The sequence below is a fragment of the Piliocolobus tephrosceles genome, chromosome 5 (assembly GCF_002776525.5).
Source record: "Piliocolobus tephrosceles isolate RC106 chromosome 5, ASM277652v3, whole genome shotgun sequence".
Lineage (NCBI taxonomy): Eukaryota > Metazoa > Chordata > Mammalia > Primates > Cercopithecidae > Piliocolobus > Piliocolobus tephrosceles.
The window spans coordinates 16,944,472-16,964,103 of NC_045438.1; the positions used below are offsets into that span (position 1 = coordinate 16,944,472).

Consider the following 19,632-nt stretch of genomic DNA (forward strand, 5'->3'; position numbering starts at 1 on the left):
GCTTCAGGGCCTTCCCACTCAACCCCAGCAGCAGGAGACCCAACAGCAACACTCCGCTTTTAGACAGGAGCGAGTGAAGGCAAAATGCTCAGAGACAGGAGAGGGCAGAGGTGAATTCTTCTGGAGGTGCAGGAAGAAGCCCCATAAACGGGGAAAGGGACTACAGTAGCCTTTCAAAAAATAGCTTCCCCTAAATGGAAGAAGCATTCTAATGGCAATCCTTTTTTTTTTTCAGTTCTTTTTCCAAAAATTCTTCCCTTTTATTTGCAACACATTTTCCTTTAATTTCTTGCCAAGAAAGTGGAATTGCTTGAGGACTCCAGCCGTTTCCTGATATCAGCGTTTCCAGAAGCTGAACTTCCTGCAACTACAAAGAAACACCTTTCCCAGCCAAATGGATGCTCTCAGCAGCCTTTCTCTTCCTTTCCCAACTGGCACCCCCTTGGACGTCACTTGCAGAGGCTGCCTTTTTACTGTCTCAGAACCCAAGGAAACAATGGCTAAGTGTCTGGGCACTTGCTCTCCTCAAGGCATTATTGCAAACACTTGCTATATATTACCTCATTTAATCTTCACCACAATCTTAACCACTGTAGCAAACGAAACAACTGCAATGCAGGAGCTCGGTAATTAAGCACTCTAGGTTATAGTGCCTCCATGGTGTTTGTTTAACAAATACAGGCACACACATCTCTTAACACATCAGACCATCCACTGTTTCTTACTGAGAAGTCACAAAGCACAAGAAAACTACTGACAAAGGCCAGGAGGATATCAATTAAAAAAAGAAAAAAAGAGCAAGGGTGAATTACATCTCTTTCTACACACAAGCCCTCTCTGAAGCTGATCTCCACCTAATAATAATGGCATTTAGAAAACTTTTAGGTCACCCCAAAATCTAGTACTGAATGCCTTATTCTATCAGCCGTATGCAGTACTTTCTACCAGACTGCAACACAGATACAAGAAGTCATAACATTTTGAATCACAAACACTTTGCTGAAATACATTTAAAAATGGACCAACACAAAACAAAGAAAATTCAAAACTCACACAGGATAAAAAATGGACAGATTTCCTAATGATGGCCCTCACAAAAGGAACAGAACAGTTACACAACACAGAAAGTGCCAAAGCTCTGCACGCACAGTCAGGTAGCCTGAGAAATGAAATCAAACTAGGGCAGTAATATTATTCACAAAGAATAACCTTTCACACAAAGGCATTCCAGGTGGCTTGCAAAGCCTCTGAAGGATTTAAGTGTTTCACGGAGAGAAAGGACCATGCAGCCACCTTCTACTCACCCATCCCCATCCCAGGAACCACTCCAAGAAAAAGAGAGCAATGGCCACCAGGGTTTCCCCAGAACAGTCTCCTGTGAGAAAGGGGTGCCTTACAGAAAGAGAACTAGGTGAGTGCACACTGACAGGCCTGTGCCTTTCAGAGACTTGGGTGTGCCCCAGGGGTTACCTGAAGAGACCTCACAAGGAGCCTGCAGCTCCAAGGAGAAGCTTGCAAGGGGAGTGAAGACAGAGGTTTAAAGGTCAGGAAAGGGTTCTCATAAAATCCAGTAACTTGGAAGGAAGTAGCAGCTAAAATAAAACCAAGGAGTGGACTAGAAGGAAATAATATTAAGTGATAAGACAAAGAAAGCTGTCACCATTAGAAGCAGAACACAGGAAAATAAGCAGGATGATATCCAACCCAAGGAGGAAGAGTCAGTGAGGGGACAGCAAAGAGGCCCGCTGAGACACTCCCAGCAACAGCATGAGCTCTAAACCCCATGGAAATCCAGTGTGGAAGGCAAACATGGGGATCTAAATAACTCAAGTGTCCCCATGAAGGCCCAGCCAGAGGGAAGGCTTTGACCCTCTCGACCTGGGCAGAAAGCTCTCCCAGGGTAGAGTTCTGGTCAACCTAGACCCCTAGCCCTGGTATAGAGTGGCTCCCAATCTGCCCTGCAAAGCTGCTGAGGAACAGGTACACGAGTGCCCACTGCCCCTGCTGTCCAGTCAAATAATCAAATCACTGTCACAATAGAATAACTTGTAATAAACTGCTGCCCCCCCCCCCATTTAATGGTGTCATTAAATGGTAATACCACTTGAGGCTGTATTTGCATTCACTGGAGAAGCGCTAGTATCTAACGTTCATGTTTCTGTAACAAGGCATCCGGTTTCTTGCTAAAAAGTAGTGATTTCTACCAGATGAAACTGGCTGGGCAGCTCTCCAATGGTTTAAACAATAGTTCACATCTTAAGTATGAAACCATCAATTGCATCAGTTAAAAATTATATTAAAATAGAAGTGTTGTTTTCCATGTTCAAATCTGTGCATGACGTCAGAAAGGAGTTGATAAGATAGCCACAAGGGGTAGTGATGCGTGCAGTTTTTTTAATATTCATCATTTGACATTTTGGGATCTTGTGTGGGAGAAACAAGTGGGAGGCCAGAGGAAGACAGAAATCAATCAAATTTTAGGGGCTGACAAATGAAACCATGACCCCAGGAGGAAGACCATAAAAACACGACCCCCTAATGAACACATGAACAACAAAGTAAGGCAATTCAACATTCATTCGATACCACTTGGGTAGCTTCTTGCTAATTCTGAAATTTAACTTTTGAATGGGAAATAAGTTATATTATTCAAAACTCAAAACGTATAAAACGGGGTAACACTGAAAAGTCTCCCCACAACTCTGGTTTTCCAGCCCCCAGGACCCCTTGTCCCTTCCACCTCCCTTCACTGCCCAGCAAGTGTTACGTGAACAGTTTCCTGGGTTTCTTCCCAGTTTCTTTATGCAATCACAAATACAAGTACATGCTTTTATTGTCCTTTCTAACACAAACATGTATCTATCTGAGTGTGTGTATGTATGTTGCTTACACCTCGCTTTTTTCACATAACAGTGTATCTCGAAGATCTTCTGGACATTCGCTTTCACTGCTGCAAATGTTATTTAACCAGCCCCTACTCGTAGATAGGCCGTTAGATGGTTTCCAATGTCCTATTTCAAACAATACTGTACCATATTCATATCTTGTTACGTCACTTTGCCTATGTGTGAGTATGTCTGAGGGATAAATATCTAGAAGCAGAATTATTGACTCAATGGGTATATGCATTTTTTTTTTTTTTTTTTTGAGATGGAGTCTCTTTCTGTCGCCAGGTTGGAGTGCAGTGGCATGATCTCAGCTCACTGCAACCTCTGCCTCCTGGGTTCAAGCGATTCTCCTGCCTCAGCCTCCTGAGTAGCTGGGACTACAGGTGCATGCCACGGTGCCCAGCTAATTTTTGTATTTTTAGTAAAGAGGGGTTTTCACCATGTTGGCCAAGATGGTCTCAATCTCTTGACCTCGTGATCCACCTGCCTCGGCCTCCCAAAGTGCTGGGATTATAGGTGTGAGCCACCGCACCCAGCCAACATGCATTTTTAATATTGATGGATACTGCCAAATTGCCTTCCTCGGTAGCTACACCACTTGATACTCCCACCAGGAAAGTACAGAAGCACCTGCCTCCTCGTGGACTTGCCAACAGTGTGTTATGAAGTTTATGAATATTTGCAAATGTTACAGGTGCCATTTTCACAGATGTTATTTTCAATTGCATTTCTCTTATCGTGAATAAGGCTGAGCATCTTTTCATGTTTTTAAAGAGCCATTTACTTCCCTTTCGCTGTGATTTGTCTTGTTCATATCCTTTGATTATTTTTTATCAGGCTGTTCTTTCTTTTTAGTCATGTCTAAGAGCTCTTTTCTTAATCATTTCTAGGAACTCTTTATATATTAAGAAGGTTAGCACTATGCTGTGATAAGAGCTGTAAATGTTTTCTCTAGGGCCACAATTCAAGTACAGGGAGTTGTTAACACGGTGTTGGAGCTTCTGGCATGCTATGGGACATGGAGAAAGATAGGTGGAGAGTCAGGAGAGGCACCAGGGCCTGGACAGGAACATGCTAAGACCTGGCTTACAGGATTTGGGGCAATACAAAGGTGTTTCATTTTGTTTTTTGAATGTGGATTAACTTACCAATCTTTTCTTTACTTCTGGGTTTTTTGAGTCCCATTTAAAGGGTCTCCCCACTTCAAGGCTAGAAAGGAATTTCCTCATTTTTTTTTCTTTTTATGGTTTCCTTTTTTACATTTAAATATTTATATATAATTTCACATTTAAATATACACATAAATATACATATCCATTTGGAATTTATCCTGAAGGTGCACTGCAGGGAATAATCTCTTTTTATTTTTTTCTAGATGACTACTTAGTGTCCCCAAATCATTTATTCAGTAGTCTATCTCTGCTTCTCCTGTATGAAATGACACTTTTATCATCCTTTAGATTCCACCATGTGTCTGGGTTTAATCCTTTTCTGTTCTGTTGCATCAATTTGTCTATCTATCCACATGCCAGTACCACTTGCCTTCATTACTGAGGTTTTATAAGTAGGTCTTTAATCTGTCTTTAAAAATTAGACATATTTAATCATGAGAAGAAGAGTATAGTCCTAAAAAGTCATGACGACTGATTAGACAACTTCTGGTCCTGGACACCAAGAAAATTTGAAATGTATATAACCCTGAGACACCGATACACTATGTAATTACCACGTCCAGGAAGCCATAGTAACTAAGCTCTTTTTGGTTGTTGTTCTTTTTGTCTTTTGAGGCAAGGTCTCCCTCCGTTGCCCAGGCTAGAGTGCAATGGTGTGATCATGGCTCACTGCAGCCTCAACCTCCGGGCTATTTTTTTTTTGTTTTTAGAAACAAGGTCTCACTATGTTAACCAGGCTGATCTAGAACTCCTGGAGCAATACTCCCACCTCAGCCTCCCAAAGTGCTAGGATTACAGGCAAGAGCCGCCTCGCCCAGCCTTCAAGCCCGTTTGGATATCACTTTAGATGTTTATTTCAGAAGCTACTAAAATATAACACCGAAACACAAATTACAACCTATACAAATAACTACAACTTGAATTCTATATTATCATGCTGCTTTTTCCCATTCTGCACCAGCCTCCACCCGTCCCTGGAATGCAACTCTGCAGTTACCTGTTAGTCTGTGTTTTTCCTACAGAGTGAACTGCTCTTTGTGCAAAACTGCTTCTTACACAGTACTTACCAACTTTTAAAAGGCCAAATACGCTTGTATTTTTATAAATAATTCATCATATTCAAACACATCAGCCCTTCATATGCGACACTTTCGCTTTGCTATGTAGAAATGTTTTCATCAAAGTAAAAAGCTTTTTATCACTGCCCCAGGAAATGCAGCTGAGGCATCCAGAATGTTCTAAACACTTATCTCCCTCCTTCCTGTCATCTCAGGGTGGCTGCTCCATGCCAAACCATGCCCCAGCAGCTCGGGCATACGAACACGCTGTGTTCACGGTAGCTCAGAAGCCCCGGTCACTGATGCCAATGAGTGTATTTGGATCACATGAAAATATGATACATGAAGCAAAGATGAAGTTTCAAGTCATGCCGGCAAAATTTTACAATCACATTATTTATTTCATTATTTATTTCCCTTTAGGAAAATTAATCTTGTAAAGGATGATTTCAATCACATTCCCTCACTTAAGCACTTTCACTATTTATTCATTCATTCAACTTATTTTGCTTGGCAAACGTGCTAGGCACTGAGGTTAGGAAAATGAATGAAACACACTTCCCACCCGCAAGAACACGTTGGCTAATAGGAGACAAACATGAAAGCAGACAATCGTAAGCACCAGCAAACGACGAAAGGACAGATGAGCGGACCATGACGAAGCCTGAGAAGATGCAAGGAAAAGGGGTTCCAGGGCACTGGCGGCAACCAAGAGGGAAGACTCGCAGTCAGGAGGACACCATGACACAGGGCAGAAGCACCAACCATCGCTGAATCACACTGCAGAAGTAGAGAGAGACAGTGGAAAGGCCAGAGAGCTGCAGGGCCTGAGAACTCCGCAGCAGCGAAGTGGGACCTCCATCTCCATCCCGGGGCACAGCTTTCCCCACCATGCGTGCCTCTACCAGCAGCTCTCCAGAACACCCCTCATCAGGTCTGGATCCCTCATGAGCCAGCAACTCCAGGAGAGCAAGGCACAGCTCTGTCTTGGGTTTATATTGCCAGTGATACAGATGGAAACCAATGAGCAGGAAACATGTGATAAATATCTGCATGTCATGGTATCTTTCCCACACCGTGCCCTCTGGCACCTCTCCACTCCTTCCCCCAATGCAAAGCTGGACTCAGTGCGTAAGGAAGACCTGATCCACTGTGTCAGCTTTCTCCATCCCTTCTTCTCTGCACAAAGCCCCCCAGCTATGAGATCGTCCTACTCCACAAGCCCTGACTTCTGGCTGCGCATCTTGCGCCTGGCACCTCTGTCCAGGCTCTCTCTCCTCTCTGGAACCTTGCCTCTCTGGAACCTCACTCAGCTCCACATATCAAATACTCTTCCACCCTCAAGACACCACTCCAACTGGACTCTACCTGTCAACTTGCATCAAGATGCGTATCTGAATTGTGCGTACCTTTGTGTTTGGTATATTTTTTCAATGCAGAGTGTATTAACATTACTCTGCCAGCCCTTACTCCGATCCCCCCTGCACACCGGTACTGCATATCTTCCTAAACTATTAATTTAATGGCATTACTTTCCTTCTAAAACGTTCCCAGTCATTCCCATCATCCTCCTCATTGTCCTGTTCCTAGCCTCCCAATTCCAGTCTCAGCAAGGCTGGGCCATCCCCTGGCAGCTGGCCCCCCGTTCTCCACTACCCCACCCCTGCTTCCCTAGGCCCCACTCTCCTTGGCTCATTCTCAGGTGGCCACAGTTCTGTCCAATTGGGAGAAATGGGGGCCAGAAGCTGGGGAAAGCACTGTGAATTTTCCACCTCCACAGCAGCCCCCACACCGGTTCCTTTCAAGGTTCCCTCTCTGAGGAAGAGGTTTCCTTCTAGTGTCCAAAGCCATCTCATGTCCCCCACATTCTACTCGTCCCGTTCTCTTTAAGGTTTGTTTCTACCTATCTTCCTATTTCTTCAAGCTCCTTTTCTTCAGCAAATCAACATTGCCAAGTCAATTCTCCATGCAGAAAAAGCCAGCATCTACCTGTCCGTGGCTGAGATTCAAACGGCCCTGTCTGCCATCCTCACCACACTGGCATCAGGTATTATCCATGCCACTCCACTGCAATCTCCCGACCAAGGCCACGGACGACCTCCTTGCTGCTGGAACTCACCTGCTCTCTGGGGCATCTGGCTTCTTTCCTCTTGAGGCTCGGCTTCTGAACTCCAGGGCGTGCTCCCTTCCATCTCGGGATCTCCCTGGGTCACTCCTCTCCAGGGTGCTCCATGGCTCTGCCTTCTTCTGTCCTATCCTCTGGCTTCTGCTCACTCCCACTATTCACTCCTGGTCTCCATTCACGATTGTGGCTTCAACGACTACCTTGGTGTTGCACAGTCCAAATCTCTCTTTCTAATCCGGTTCATAGCACGGAATTCCAGAGGGCCATCCGTTCGTGTGTCAAACTTCAGCCAGGCACTTACACTGCACCCAGCTATGGTTCATTAACCAACTCCGTCTGTATTTCCCTCAGAGTCAAAATGTCAGAGGCATCTATACACTGTCCTTGGGGGCATCCAATCCCATGATTTTAGATGCTGTGACTGCAGTTGCTATGCTGCAGTCTTGAACGATTCTTTGGATCCAATCTTCCCAGGCTTTGTTTATCCAACTGCCCTCCTAGCATAGGCATCTCAGACTGAACACCGCCAAATGCCACGCCTGGTTCCTTGCGCACCCCACGTGCTCCTCCTCCAGGCTTCCCATCCCAATCCCAGTGAATGGCCCCACCATTTACCAAATCTTTCCAGTCAAAAACCCAGGCATGGATTCTTGATTCCTCTCTCTCCCTGGACTCCCCATATCCAACCCACCTGCAGGTCTTACACACGCCGCCTCCAAACACCTCCTCAACCACTGCGGCATTTTGCTTCTATTATCATCGCTGTGATCCAAGTCACCATTGCTCTTGTCTTGACTGTGACAGTAGCCTCCATGGACTCCCTGTATCCACGACAGCTCCCTTGATTCATTCACCAAACTGCAGCCAGAATGAGCTTCTGAGATAATAAATCATGGATCACTCATCTGCTCAAAACCTCCCCAAAGCCTCTGCCTTCATCCAGAGTAAACTGCAGTTTTTTCCTCTGACTGCAAAGCCTTCATCCAGCCCATTTGCCACTTCACGTGCCACCGTCTGGTGGGCTCAGCTCCAGCAGCACGGCCCTCATCCCGCATCTCTGCCTTGTGAGTCGCCTCTGCGTAGGGTGCTTTTCCCCTGATAACTGAATGGCCAATGACACCTTGTCATTCAGAAGCCATTTCTACTGCCCCTGTGGAGAGACCTGCACAGAACAAGGCAACGAGCCACACAGCTGCACAGGCCACTCTCAGTGTGCATTCACTGTGCAGCTCTCTTGGTATTTTTTGTTTCTGGTTCTTGTCTGCACCATCAGAGTGCGGGCACCATACAAGCAGAGACGATCCCTACTACCAAGGAGGCTGCTTAACACATAGCAGGTGCTCAATTCTCATACTTCCCATTCTGATATCTCTTTCTCTGGGCATGTAACTACTCCCATTCCAACCCCAACACACACACACACACACAAACACACACACAACTTTCCAATCCAGAAACTAAGGAGTCAGATGTCTCCTGCCTTATCCAACCAGCCACCCAGATGTCTGATTATTAACTGCTACCTCCTGCTTGTATCTCTCCCGACCATTCATGTGCATGGCCCCATCTCTGGTCCACCTCCCACCTCTTCTCATGTGCTGAGGACTCTGCCACCGAGATCAGCCCTCTCCCTCCAGTCACACAGAATCCTAGCTCCAGCACGGAGGCCATTCTTTCTACCTGTCTTCCATAGCTGTTTCTATACAGTCGTCTGAGGGGTCATTGTAAAGTATCCTTAGCTTAGCCTAAATAATCCTCTGTCCTGTCTTATCATCCAGGTCCCCAACCCACCACCTGTCCAGGCTGTTTTCCACCCTGCAACCTCAGAAGATCCTTTTCCCTTGGCTTCAGAAGGTCCTTCCCAGGCTTCTCGCAAAACTAAGGCACTGCCTCTTCCCACCTTGTGAAACCTTTCCAGGACCTCCCAGTCAGAGGCCATCTGGTTCTCACTGTCTGCAGAGTGCCCTGCAGCCTGTCTGTGGGTAAACGTGTCTGTGAACCCTCGTCCATCTCTCCTGTAAGCTGCGTGCTCCCCGAAACAACTGATTTTGTCTCATACACCTTGGAATCCTGAGTCCGTAGAACAGAGGCTCATACAAAGGAAGCTTTCAAAGAGTGCTCGTCGATTTCTAGGTTTCTTGAAGACAGGCAACATGTTTGGTTCTGTTTAGATTTGTTTTGGCTTTCATCTTTGAATTTCCAACACAAGTATTTGAGTACCTTCTCTATGTGTGTCAGCCACTGTTAACAGTCTCAGGGAAACAACCAAAAAAGACACCTGCCCTCAGGCTCTCACGGAGCTTCCTTTCCAGAGAGGGAAGGCAGGCAATAAACAGATAAGCCAGTAAGTGAGCAAGATAATTTTGGCAAGTGGTGAGTGCTACAAACAAAACAAGAGTACTGGATACCTTCTGCTTTCCTTGCAAGATTATGAGTTCCTCTGTCACTGTGGAGTTTTCCTTTAGGCAGACTTAGAGACATGATCAGCTGGAGGAGCCTAATTTACATTTTAAAAGGAAATTAAAATGTTTTGAATTACAACTAAGAGTTTTCCTTTTAAGGGAAAATATTCGTTTTACATGAAAATTATTTTTTCTCTCAGATTGCATCAGCTGTTTTGAAACAAACAAAAATTAACAATGTATTCGTTGGTGAAATGTGCACCACACTATGTTTAACCTGCTTTATAGTAAACAAAATCCTAATATTTGCTTGACTATCTATTGCACTGAATTTTTTTTTCCTATTGGAGTGGAAAAAGTTTTATGTGCAGAAATTATCTAAGACTAATATGCTGATTGGGATAGCAGATGACACCATCTTCTAAAGTTTCTACTGCTTCTCATTTGAATTTTCTCATGTAGGTTTCTCAAAATTAGAAGTGCAATTTCTTGAAAGTAAGTATTGATAGCCTAAAGAATCCCACCAGTTTAAACAGCTCTGCCCTTTGGCCTTAAGTCCTTTCTGATTTCCCTACCAAAAAATAGGTCACCCTTCCACGGAGGACTGTGACACTCACGTCTACATCCTGGCTCTGCAGGAAAAAGTCACACCTTGCTTTGTTAGTCATCTTTGTAGGTGTCCATAGCTATATTTCAAGTCCTTTGAGAGACCTGTTATTATTATTGTAACCTCCCTCAAACAATTTACACTCAGTAGGTACTCAACAAGTATCTATGAGTTGGCTGTTGGCTGATTTAGACCCATTTCTACTGAATGTTGTTCTTACATTGTTCTGTGACCTCCATCTCCCTGAGCCCACAAACAGAAGTTAAAGGCGAAGTCCAGTGTAGTCTGCATGTGTTAAACACATTTGCTCTTAAAAGAGATCGTATTTATCTCAGTTTGTTCAAGTGTTGGTCGCACGGTATCTTATGTCTCAAGAAACAGTAAGAGTAGTTACTGATGAGTGCGGAGCACATTTAAACTCCACAATTCCTGGGAACATACACATCTCCTGTTTTGAATATTTGGGAAATATACAATCAATTGTACTCTGAAGCTATCTGCAGTCTGCATTCACAATTTTATTTTCCTAACTTTCTCGGTATCCTCCTTGACCAACCGGGGTTTTCCTTTGTCTATATCTCTTTATGTCATCAGAGTAGCTAACCAGGGAAACACAAACAGAGAGAGGTACAGGCATATTTGTGGCTTCTGACTGTTCTTATCCACAGGTGTGCCTCAGAGTTTCTAATCTGTGCATGTCCTGCAAGCCGTGTTACATCAGGGCAGCCACACTGACCACTAGTGCAGACAATCTGAGTTGTCTTCTCTAGAAGACCAAATGCCACTCACACTGGTCTGTCCCATGTTACTTCTCCTCTCTCCACTGCACAAGCAAACGCTGGGCTCTCCAGGCACAAGAGTATTTCCTACCCCAATGGCAACTTTGCTAACAATGAAGTATGAAGCTGGGTGCCTGAGGAAGAGCCCAGAGGTCAGCAATTAGAGGCAGATGGCAGGAGATGAGGTGAAGTCAGGAATGGCCTGAAAAGGGCAGAGTAAGGGCACTGGGCATGGCGGCCACTGACCTCTGGACATTAATGTGAAACCTGTTTCTAGGGTACTCCATCTCTATTACTGGATGGCGAACACCTCCCACAGCAGCTTCATGGCTTCTACTAGGCTTCTTTCTTTCTTTCTGTCTCTGGGGCCCGGGTCCTGGCAGTAGCTCTTACTAAGTGTTATTTGGTGCATGAGTGAGCGAACCAGCCAGTCAGTGTGAAGAGCCAAAACGCAGAGCTAAAATGGACAGAAGCAGAGCTGGCATATCATACCCTCTACACATGATTTGCTTTTGATGATAATAAAAATAAAACCAGCACTCATACAAACTGTAACTGGACAAAATAGCCTTTACATGACAACTTGCATATCAGACCAACAGAAGATCAAACTGAAAGAAAAAAAAAGGGAATAACACTCAACAATTAGACACATTTGTATGCATTTGGGCATTTTTAAATTTTTATGGAGTCTAGAAATTCTTTTTCAAAAGACTGATTTTTAAAACGACAAATATCACAAAAATCCGTCAAACATCGGTACTTTAGCAATTCAGACCAGTGGCTTGCCATGCAGCAACAGATAGAAATAAAAACCCAAAAAGTAGAGATAAGAGTGTCAGAGCAGAAACTGGCTACTCTCCTTTAAGAATCCATCTATCCCCTTCCCAAGCTTGAGTGAAGTGGGTCTGATCATTGATTTTGTTTAAAAGTATCTTCTTGTTTACTACCTTAGTCATGCCCCAAATAAGACTGTCCTAACCTTTTGCTCCTGTTCAAGCCCAAAGCTGCTGCTCAGGGCAGGGTGTGGGGCAAGGAGGCCGCTCTCGAGTGTTCCCTGATGAGTATGGTTTCTCTGATGCACCAGCTTCTCCTGGCTGGGCCTTTCTGCAGAACAGACGCTTCTCCTCTCCAGGTATGGTCTTCCTAAAGGGGGAGCGTGCTAGGAATCCCAAGAGGACTTCACCCTCTATCCAGAGCTGCAGATCTCTCTTCCCCTCCAAAACATCCAGCATGGCCCTGAACACACGAGCCAACAGCAGTTCCAGCAGCACCAACAGAAGACCCATCATTTCAGGACCTGGGGCTTTTTCCAGAAGCCTAAAATCCCGTGCCTCAGTAGCACCACCTTTCCCCCAGAGCAGCTTGTCACTGCAAGGCAGAGCTAACTTCAACTCCCCACCCCAAATCAAAGGTCAACTGAGAAAAGTAGATGTTTCTTTTTTTAAGAAAGAATTCACAAGCCCACCAGTTAGGGTACCGGGAGGAACCCCAGTCCTGGACCAGGCCTATAGGCTGATCCCAAAACCCCCGGAGAGGTGGTGGGGCCCCATCCTCTACCACCTTCATTGCGGAGCCAAGGGGCACTTCAGTAAGGAAAAGTGCTTCTACTGACCACATCTCTGGCCAACAGAGAAGGCCCCATGCTCTGTCCATGCACACCCATCTCCACAACCCTTCCTCACCTAGACTGCAGCGGGGGTGGGAGGCAGACACCTGGGGGAGGACTTGGGGGTCAGCTGGGAGCACCTCACCCACGCCCCGCCAGCCAATCAAGTGAGAGCAGCGAGCCCGCACGGGTGTACGAGAGGCCGCTGACCACGCGGCCGCCATGGACTGGCCCATGCCCGGGAAGCGGGGTTGCAAGGAGCGGCCGATACTGGCGCGAATACACTCGCCAGCCGGGGGAGTGCACCCCAATGGTGCCTGGGCGGGCGGTGAGCTTTGGCTGCAGGGAGGGGCTCGACCTCGGGTGCCCTGGAGACTCGGGTCGGCCAAAGCCTTGGAGTGAGCTGCAGTTGGGAGCGGGAAACCAAAACAGCAATCCTGGAAGAGCGTCGGCCCGGAGAAGGCGCCGCGGAAACGCGGCTCCTAAGCTAGACTCAGACAAAGGCTCGGGTGCGCACGCGGTGGACGGTGGCTCTGGAGCCGCGCTCTGGGCCGCGGGAAACCGCGCCCGCCCCGACTGGCGCCGGAGTCGCCCGGAGACCCATAGGCGCGACCTCCTGGAGCAGGAGGTGCTCCCACCCGGCCCCGCCGCGGTCTTCCCGTCCTCACCCTGCTCGCCCTCCATCCGCGACCGCGACGCCCCCCTCCTCTGCGCACCGGGCGCCTCCTCTTTTCTCACCGTCTCCCGCCTGCCTGGTTCCTTCTGGCGAACCCCTACCTTGACTTTTCTGCTCAGTCTTGTCCCCCACCCCCGTGACACGCCTTCTACCACCTCTGCCCCAGGGCGCTCTCAGCCCCGCTCCTGCGGGTGGCGAGGAGGAGTGGCCACGCCACAGTGGGCCCGGGGGCGCATCCCGCGAGTCGGAGGCGGCGGCACCTTTCTCTTCCACCCTAGCGACCTATTGTCCTTCCCTTTTCTCTACCAGCCCGGACCCCAGAGAAGCCTGGGACCAACAGGATGCGGCCCGGGGTGGGGATGCGTCCCCTGGGTGGAGGTGCACCCGTTTCCACCCCGCCAGTCCACGCTCTGGTTGCCGGTCACTGCGAGGGGTGGGAGGCCGAGCCGCCCACTCCGAGTCCCTGAGAACGGCGGTGCCTTCACAGTTAGAAGCGCGGGGTTCTGAGGCCCTGGCCTCCCTCACCGCGGCCACAGGGACCCGGTGGGCTGGACCCCCAAGTAGAAGGAAGCGCCTCTGCTCCAGCCAAGTGGCCACAGGCTCAACAGGGAGGAACCTAAGTGGTCACAAAGTTTAGAGTGTAAATACGCGCCGGACGAGTGTGGCCAGAAACGGCACAAGGGGCGGAGAAGCAGGCGGCAGGTCGCGCTCCAAACGCCCAGCTCCCGCCGGCTCCCTCCTGGGCCGCCCTTTCCCCGAGCGCACGCGGAGCCTGAGAAACCCTGGCGTCCCTGCGCGGCCGAACGCTCCCGCGCTTTGCTAGGGGCACCGACTCCTCCCCTCCAGAGAAGCCCGCTGGGCGCTCCACGCCCAGGCACGGGCACCTCGCTCGACACCCGCTTCCCACCCAGTAGTCCAAGCCCCCCACCTGCCCCCTAGGGGATGAGGAGCCGCCCCACCACCGGGGAACGGGGAGCAGGCCACTTACTGGGGCTCAGGAAGCACTCAGTCAGCCTTCGGAAGCAGCTCGCATTATTAGAAGGTCCATCTTCCATGTCGGAGCCGAAAAGCAACGCGGCCGCGGCGGCGAAGGCGAAGCCGGCGCCCTGGGGACGCCGCGGAGTTCGGCCGCCGCCGCCTGGGCCGGCGCCGGGGAAGCCGGGGGAGCCCGCGCGGCGGGCGGCCTGGCCGAGTGGGAGCCGGGGCGGCGGCGGCGGCCGGGGCCCTGCACGGGCTGGGAGCAGCAAGCCCTGGAGCGCAGGCGAGAGGAAGAGCCGCCGCCGCCCGCCGCCGCTGCCACCGCCGCCGCGGTGACTACTGCTGGTGGGGACGCTCAAGGGAGCTGCCTCTTGTCGTCCTCCTCCTCCTCCGCCAGCATCGCCGCCTCCTCCCGCCGCCGCCGCCGCTGCGCCCTCCCTTCCTGGGAGACGCACGGGGAGGTGAAAGGCAGATGAGGAGGGGAGAAAAGAGGGAGGGGGCGGGGGGGGCGGCGGCCAGAAGTAAAACGAAGATGGAGAGGAGGAGGGGACCCGGGAGGAGAAGGCGAGCGCCAAGGGAGCGCGGGCCGCGACCCAACCGCAGCCGCCGCCGAGCGCAGAGAGGGCGCCGGGCCCCCCAGCTGGGCTGGCGCGGCCTGCGGAGGAGGGGGGCGGGCGCGGGGGCGCGGCTCGCTCGGCCCGGCCGCGGCCAGGCCACTCGGGGGCCAGGCCCGGGCCCGCTGCGCTCCCCCCGCCGGCCGCGCTGCGCCGGGGTTCCGGGCGGAGTTTGCCGGGGCCGCAGCCCGGCTCGTCCCCGGCCGCTGGCGGGGGACCCTGGGGGCGGGGAGCAAGAGGCTCCTCGGGGCTGGCCATGGTTCCTCCCCGGGCCGCGGAGGGGGCAGGCCGCGGGCGGGAGGGGCGCGGCGGGCCGGGGCTCGGTGGGCTCCGCCCCCGCAGGACCTGCCCACCCTTGCCGGCCGCCCGAACCGCTGCCTGGTCCTCCTCTCTGGTATTCGGCTTCCCTCCCAGTCTAGTCGTCACATTGTGCTCGGCTTGGGCTGCAGGAGGACCCGGGGCCGGGGGCCAGGCCCCGGCGACGGCGCCTGGCTACCCTCAGGCGCGCACAATCGGCGTCCTCCCGGGCCGGGGAGGGGGACGGCGGAGACCCTCCTTGCAGGCGTGGCGTGGTGTGTGCGCGCTTCGGCGGCTGAGCCTCGGCGGCTGCTAGAAAGCAGCGGAGAAAAGCGCCGCAGTGCCGCTGCCCGTGGAGGCGGTAGTGGCGGCGGCGGCAGAAGACGCCCACTGGCGGAGCAGGCGCTCCCCACGCGGCCGCTGCCGCCGCCTTCCGCTCCCACGTAGCGCGCCCCGAGGGACTCGGCCCCTGCGCCAGGTTCCCTCACCCAAGTGAGCCTCTGCGCGCCGCCTGCACCCGCGGCCGGGGAGGGCGGATGGAACAACCGCTGCGTCTCTTGCCCGGCCTTGTCACATCTGGGTCCGGTGTTCCAGAATCTAAATCCTGAGTCCTGCAGCTGCTCCAGCTGTGCGTTGCTGGGCGAGCCACGTCGGCCTGCCAGTTGCCCGAGCCAGGGAATCCTCCTGGTGGCGGGCCAGCAGCTCCAACCCAGCTGTGCTCAGTCAGAGCTCCCGGGAGAGAGTTCCAACTCGGACCTTTGGTTGGAGTTTAAATCAACTCACAGTGTTTCCCATAAAGTAGGGTTTGCAATAGGGTTCCTCCCCAGGACTCCCTTTCGGATACTCACTTTAAAACCAACTTCGTGTGCACAAGCCCAGTTTGCGTTGGTTGGGGTTAGAGAACGGAAAGGGCAAACTGTGGCCAAAATGAGCAAGACTGAGAGATCATTGTCCCAAACCCTGAGACCGCCTTGCCATCTGCGGCTTTCTTGGACACCCCCACCCCCTTCCCTACCCATGAATCCAGGCAGTTGCCACTGAAGGGAAATGAGCCGCCCAATGGGCGCTCAGAACTAGGAGCCGCCAGAAGTTTGGGGAAGTTGGAGCGCAAGAGCGCACACAGATGCGCAGGTGTCCGCGTTCGGGCAGGCACGCGCGGCGGGGCCACCGTGGCGCGCTGGATCGGAGAAGGGACGGTGGCTCTTCTGTCCCACGGTGGCACGGGCTGTCCGGACTGTCTGGACGAGGTCACCTTCCCCGGAGTGGAGCACACGCGCCAAAGCCCAGCTTTCACGAAGGGCCAAACGGGCGTGCGCTACGGTGCAGCAACTGGGCTGACCCAGGGCCCTGGGCTCCCGGTGTGTGCCAGGTCCCGGGGCCATTTCTCGCCCGCCACGTTTTCTTCTTTCTATCCAGTTTCACATGCATTTTTATTTTGAAGCGTGATCCAGATTCCTCACTAGTCAATGCTTTCCCCGACTCCCATCCAAACTCCCCACAATGGAAACTAACGCTTTTGTGTTTGCACCAAGCTGAGTAGTTGGGATGCGAGGGACATCCTGGGGCTCCCCTCCCCCAGTAAAGTCCACAGACGTCTCCGGGATTGCCGGATGGATTCTGAGCGTCGCGTGTAACGGGCAACAGCCTTGGCACTCACTAGGTCAGAATCCCTATATTTGTGGAAGAAGAAAATGATTCCAGTGACTCTTACCTTATGGGCGCTGCCCTTGTTTCTGAATTTTTTCGGCAAAGAAAAAAAGTAAAATGATTGAGCCAGGCTGCCGGCAGCCTCCCGGCCTGAGGCTTCTCCGGCCGTGCAGATTCCGCTCCGGTTACTTTGCTGCGAGTCTGGAGTTTGTGCCGTCGCGGCTGGACCAGGCAGCAAGGGGTCTGGGGGCTGCCCACACGTTTAGGGAAGACGAGTTTCTCCTCAAGTGTTTATTGTTCATTCCTTTACACGCAAAATTGTTTCTCCTTGTCATTTAAGTTTCTTTATTTGCATCTTGGAGTTATTAAAACTATTTTTCAGTTCCAAGAAAATATAAATTTAACTTGCCTATAAGCCCCCTTGCGGGCGCAGGAGACAGGGTGGGAAACACCAGATATTTGTCCTGGGATTCCTTATGAAATCAGGAGGGAACCTTTAGAATTTTCATTAACCCTTTCCCAGAATCAACCTCCTGTTTACCTTTCGTCCTTTTCTCCAAGTGCTTGCTGGAAGGGACGTTTTCCTGGACAAATTAAACATCACAAAGCATAACAACGGAAAAGAAAACAACTTGAGGAGGGGTTTACTGATTCGCTCTGAGATTTTCATACATGATCTCCCTCCTTCATACTGGTGTCCACGTTTGTTACTGTAAGTCTCAGAGGCATTCAGTCACTTTCTTTCCTTCATGAACTTTGCTTAGTTGAAGACTTTAATGACAAAGGCGCAGACAAACAGGCTCTGTCACTCACCCGTGCTCAGGTGCTGCGCGCCTGGAGAACACGCTGCTTGCAGATTCCTTTCCTTCCCTTTGAGTTTCTTTACTGACATATCAGAAAGAGGAGAGGGCTGTGACACTACACTTTTGTTACTCCAAACCTTTTGTGAATAAAGGCACCGGCCCATAACTGAGGGAACACTGCATTCTGACAGTTCCCATAAAGGCTGCAATATAGTTACATGACAAAAGGTTATTAGACTGTAACACAATGTAAGCATACTGTCATTATTAGGAGAAGAGGAAGAGCGATGGCAGAAAGGCACAATGTTGCAGTGCGCTCGGTAAAATAAACCATTTTCCTTACTTTCAGCTGAGGAAATTCCAAGCCCACGTTGCAAAGAAAAAAAAAACTAAAAGAATATTAAGAGGGTAGTTAACACCAGGTGCCAAAATAATGATGACCATCATTTTAAAAGAATATAAAACATTTGTCTCTGCCTTTTACCAAGGAAAATGATCAAGAGTTTTGTATTGCTGATGAAACTTTAAATTAGTGGAGCTATACAACCATAAGTACATTTAAATTCTCCAAACATTCTTTTATATGTTGTTATTTTTAAATCAAGTTAATTCTATATTACTTTTAGTATTTATGCCTAACATTTATTTACAGAGGAAATAATACATCCCTGATTGTTACTTAATTTGGATTTTATGTTCTTAAAAACATGCGTCTAAGTAGAGCCTAAGAAATTTTTAAATGAGGATTTTCCTTTAAAAAGTATGAAATTTCTTCATGATAATTTAACCATGCACCCATTTTAATAACCTAAGAGTTAGGTTTGTAACTAACATGGTTAATATTTTATGAACTTTTTGGTAAACGTGCAAGTCTGTGTCTTAACTGATTTTATTTTACAACTGTGGACGTTAGTGCTTACAGTTGTAAATTTCACATCATTGATTCTTGAAAACCCTATTTCCTTTTTTAAATAATAACCTTTCTGTATGAATATATAAAAACAAAGGAAACTAAACGTTAAACTCATCTACTTACACAGATGTCTTCCAAAATGCATGTTCTCTTTACCGTGATTTTAATTTTTGTAACTTATTTAAAATGCATAGCAAAATAAATCACAAGCAAGTGTCTGTTGTTCCCAAGCTCAATAAAATCATGTGAGTTTTACATGTCGGACTTTTTCCATTTAATAGCTACTAAATGAATGTAAATGTCATTCAGGCGTGATGTGTCATATCACACAAACTCTCTCCATTCTAATAGGATACTTTATTTACTACCTGGTGTCATTAAAATGGAGTTCAGCTTCCAGGCATTTATTCACATCCTCCTGACCCACCAACCCCTCAGTCCCTCACTCTAGTTTTTAGTTTGTATTTCCAGGAAACCTCCTTCAATTTTTCTCATCCCTAATTCATCACAGCTTTGTTGTCTAGACTCCTGGAACTTATGTATTTTTTCTGCACATATCAACATGTTGGGTTAAGTCTCTTGTTAAGAAAATTAATGCACATGTAATTTGCATTGACAACTCCATTTTAAACAGCTTGACATCAGGGAGACTGCCTCTCCAACTATTCATAACCTTTAATGAAAGCCAACACACAATAGGCACTCAATAATTGCCGGCCTTCCTGTCACCTGAGTGCCAGCTGATTACAAATTTCCGTTACTATTGATGTTAACACATCTTGACAAAAGTAAGGGATAGCTTCTTACAGTGTTGTTATAGTCAAACCTAAATCAAAAGGCCATTATAATTCTGGTTTTAAAAATATTATTAAAGTCAATACTTTATACGGGACAGCCTTGAAAACAGACCAAGATGATAAAAGCAACTCCTTTAGCTACCACCACTATTCCTAGATCTTCAGTTTCAATTAAATTGTTTTTATTTATTTTTTTATTTTTTATTTCCATAGGTTTTTGGGAAACAGGTAGGGGTTACATGAGTAAGTTCTATAGTGGTGATTTGT

At 49.0% G+C, this 19,632-nt stretch overlaps 1 protein-coding gene across 7 annotated transcripts in view; it reads right to left on the reverse strand.

Annotated features, from left to right (window-relative positions):
• The window catches only part of PDE10A (phosphodiesterase 10A), a 333,920-nt gene extending 319,282 nt beyond the window's left edge, over nucleotides 1–14,638 (reverse strand). The window contains exon 1 of one of the 7 annotated variants that reach the window (XM_023223598.2): nucleotides 14,305–14,638. Coding sequence is in view for 4 of the 7 variants with exons in the window: in XM_023223596.1 (XP_023079364.1) it covers nucleotides 7,238–7,310 (73 nt within the window). In the remaining 3 variants the exon portion in view is untranslated. Of the gene's footprint in view, nucleotides 1–7,237; nucleotides 7,759–12,013; nucleotides 12,114–13,308; nucleotides 13,422–14,304 lie in introns of those variants that run through there. The other 6 variants (XM_023223597.2, XM_023223602.1, XM_023223600.1 and 3 more) reach the window with 6 other exon arrangements.
• Between the last annotated feature and the right edge of the window lie 4,994 nt (nucleotides 14,639–19,632).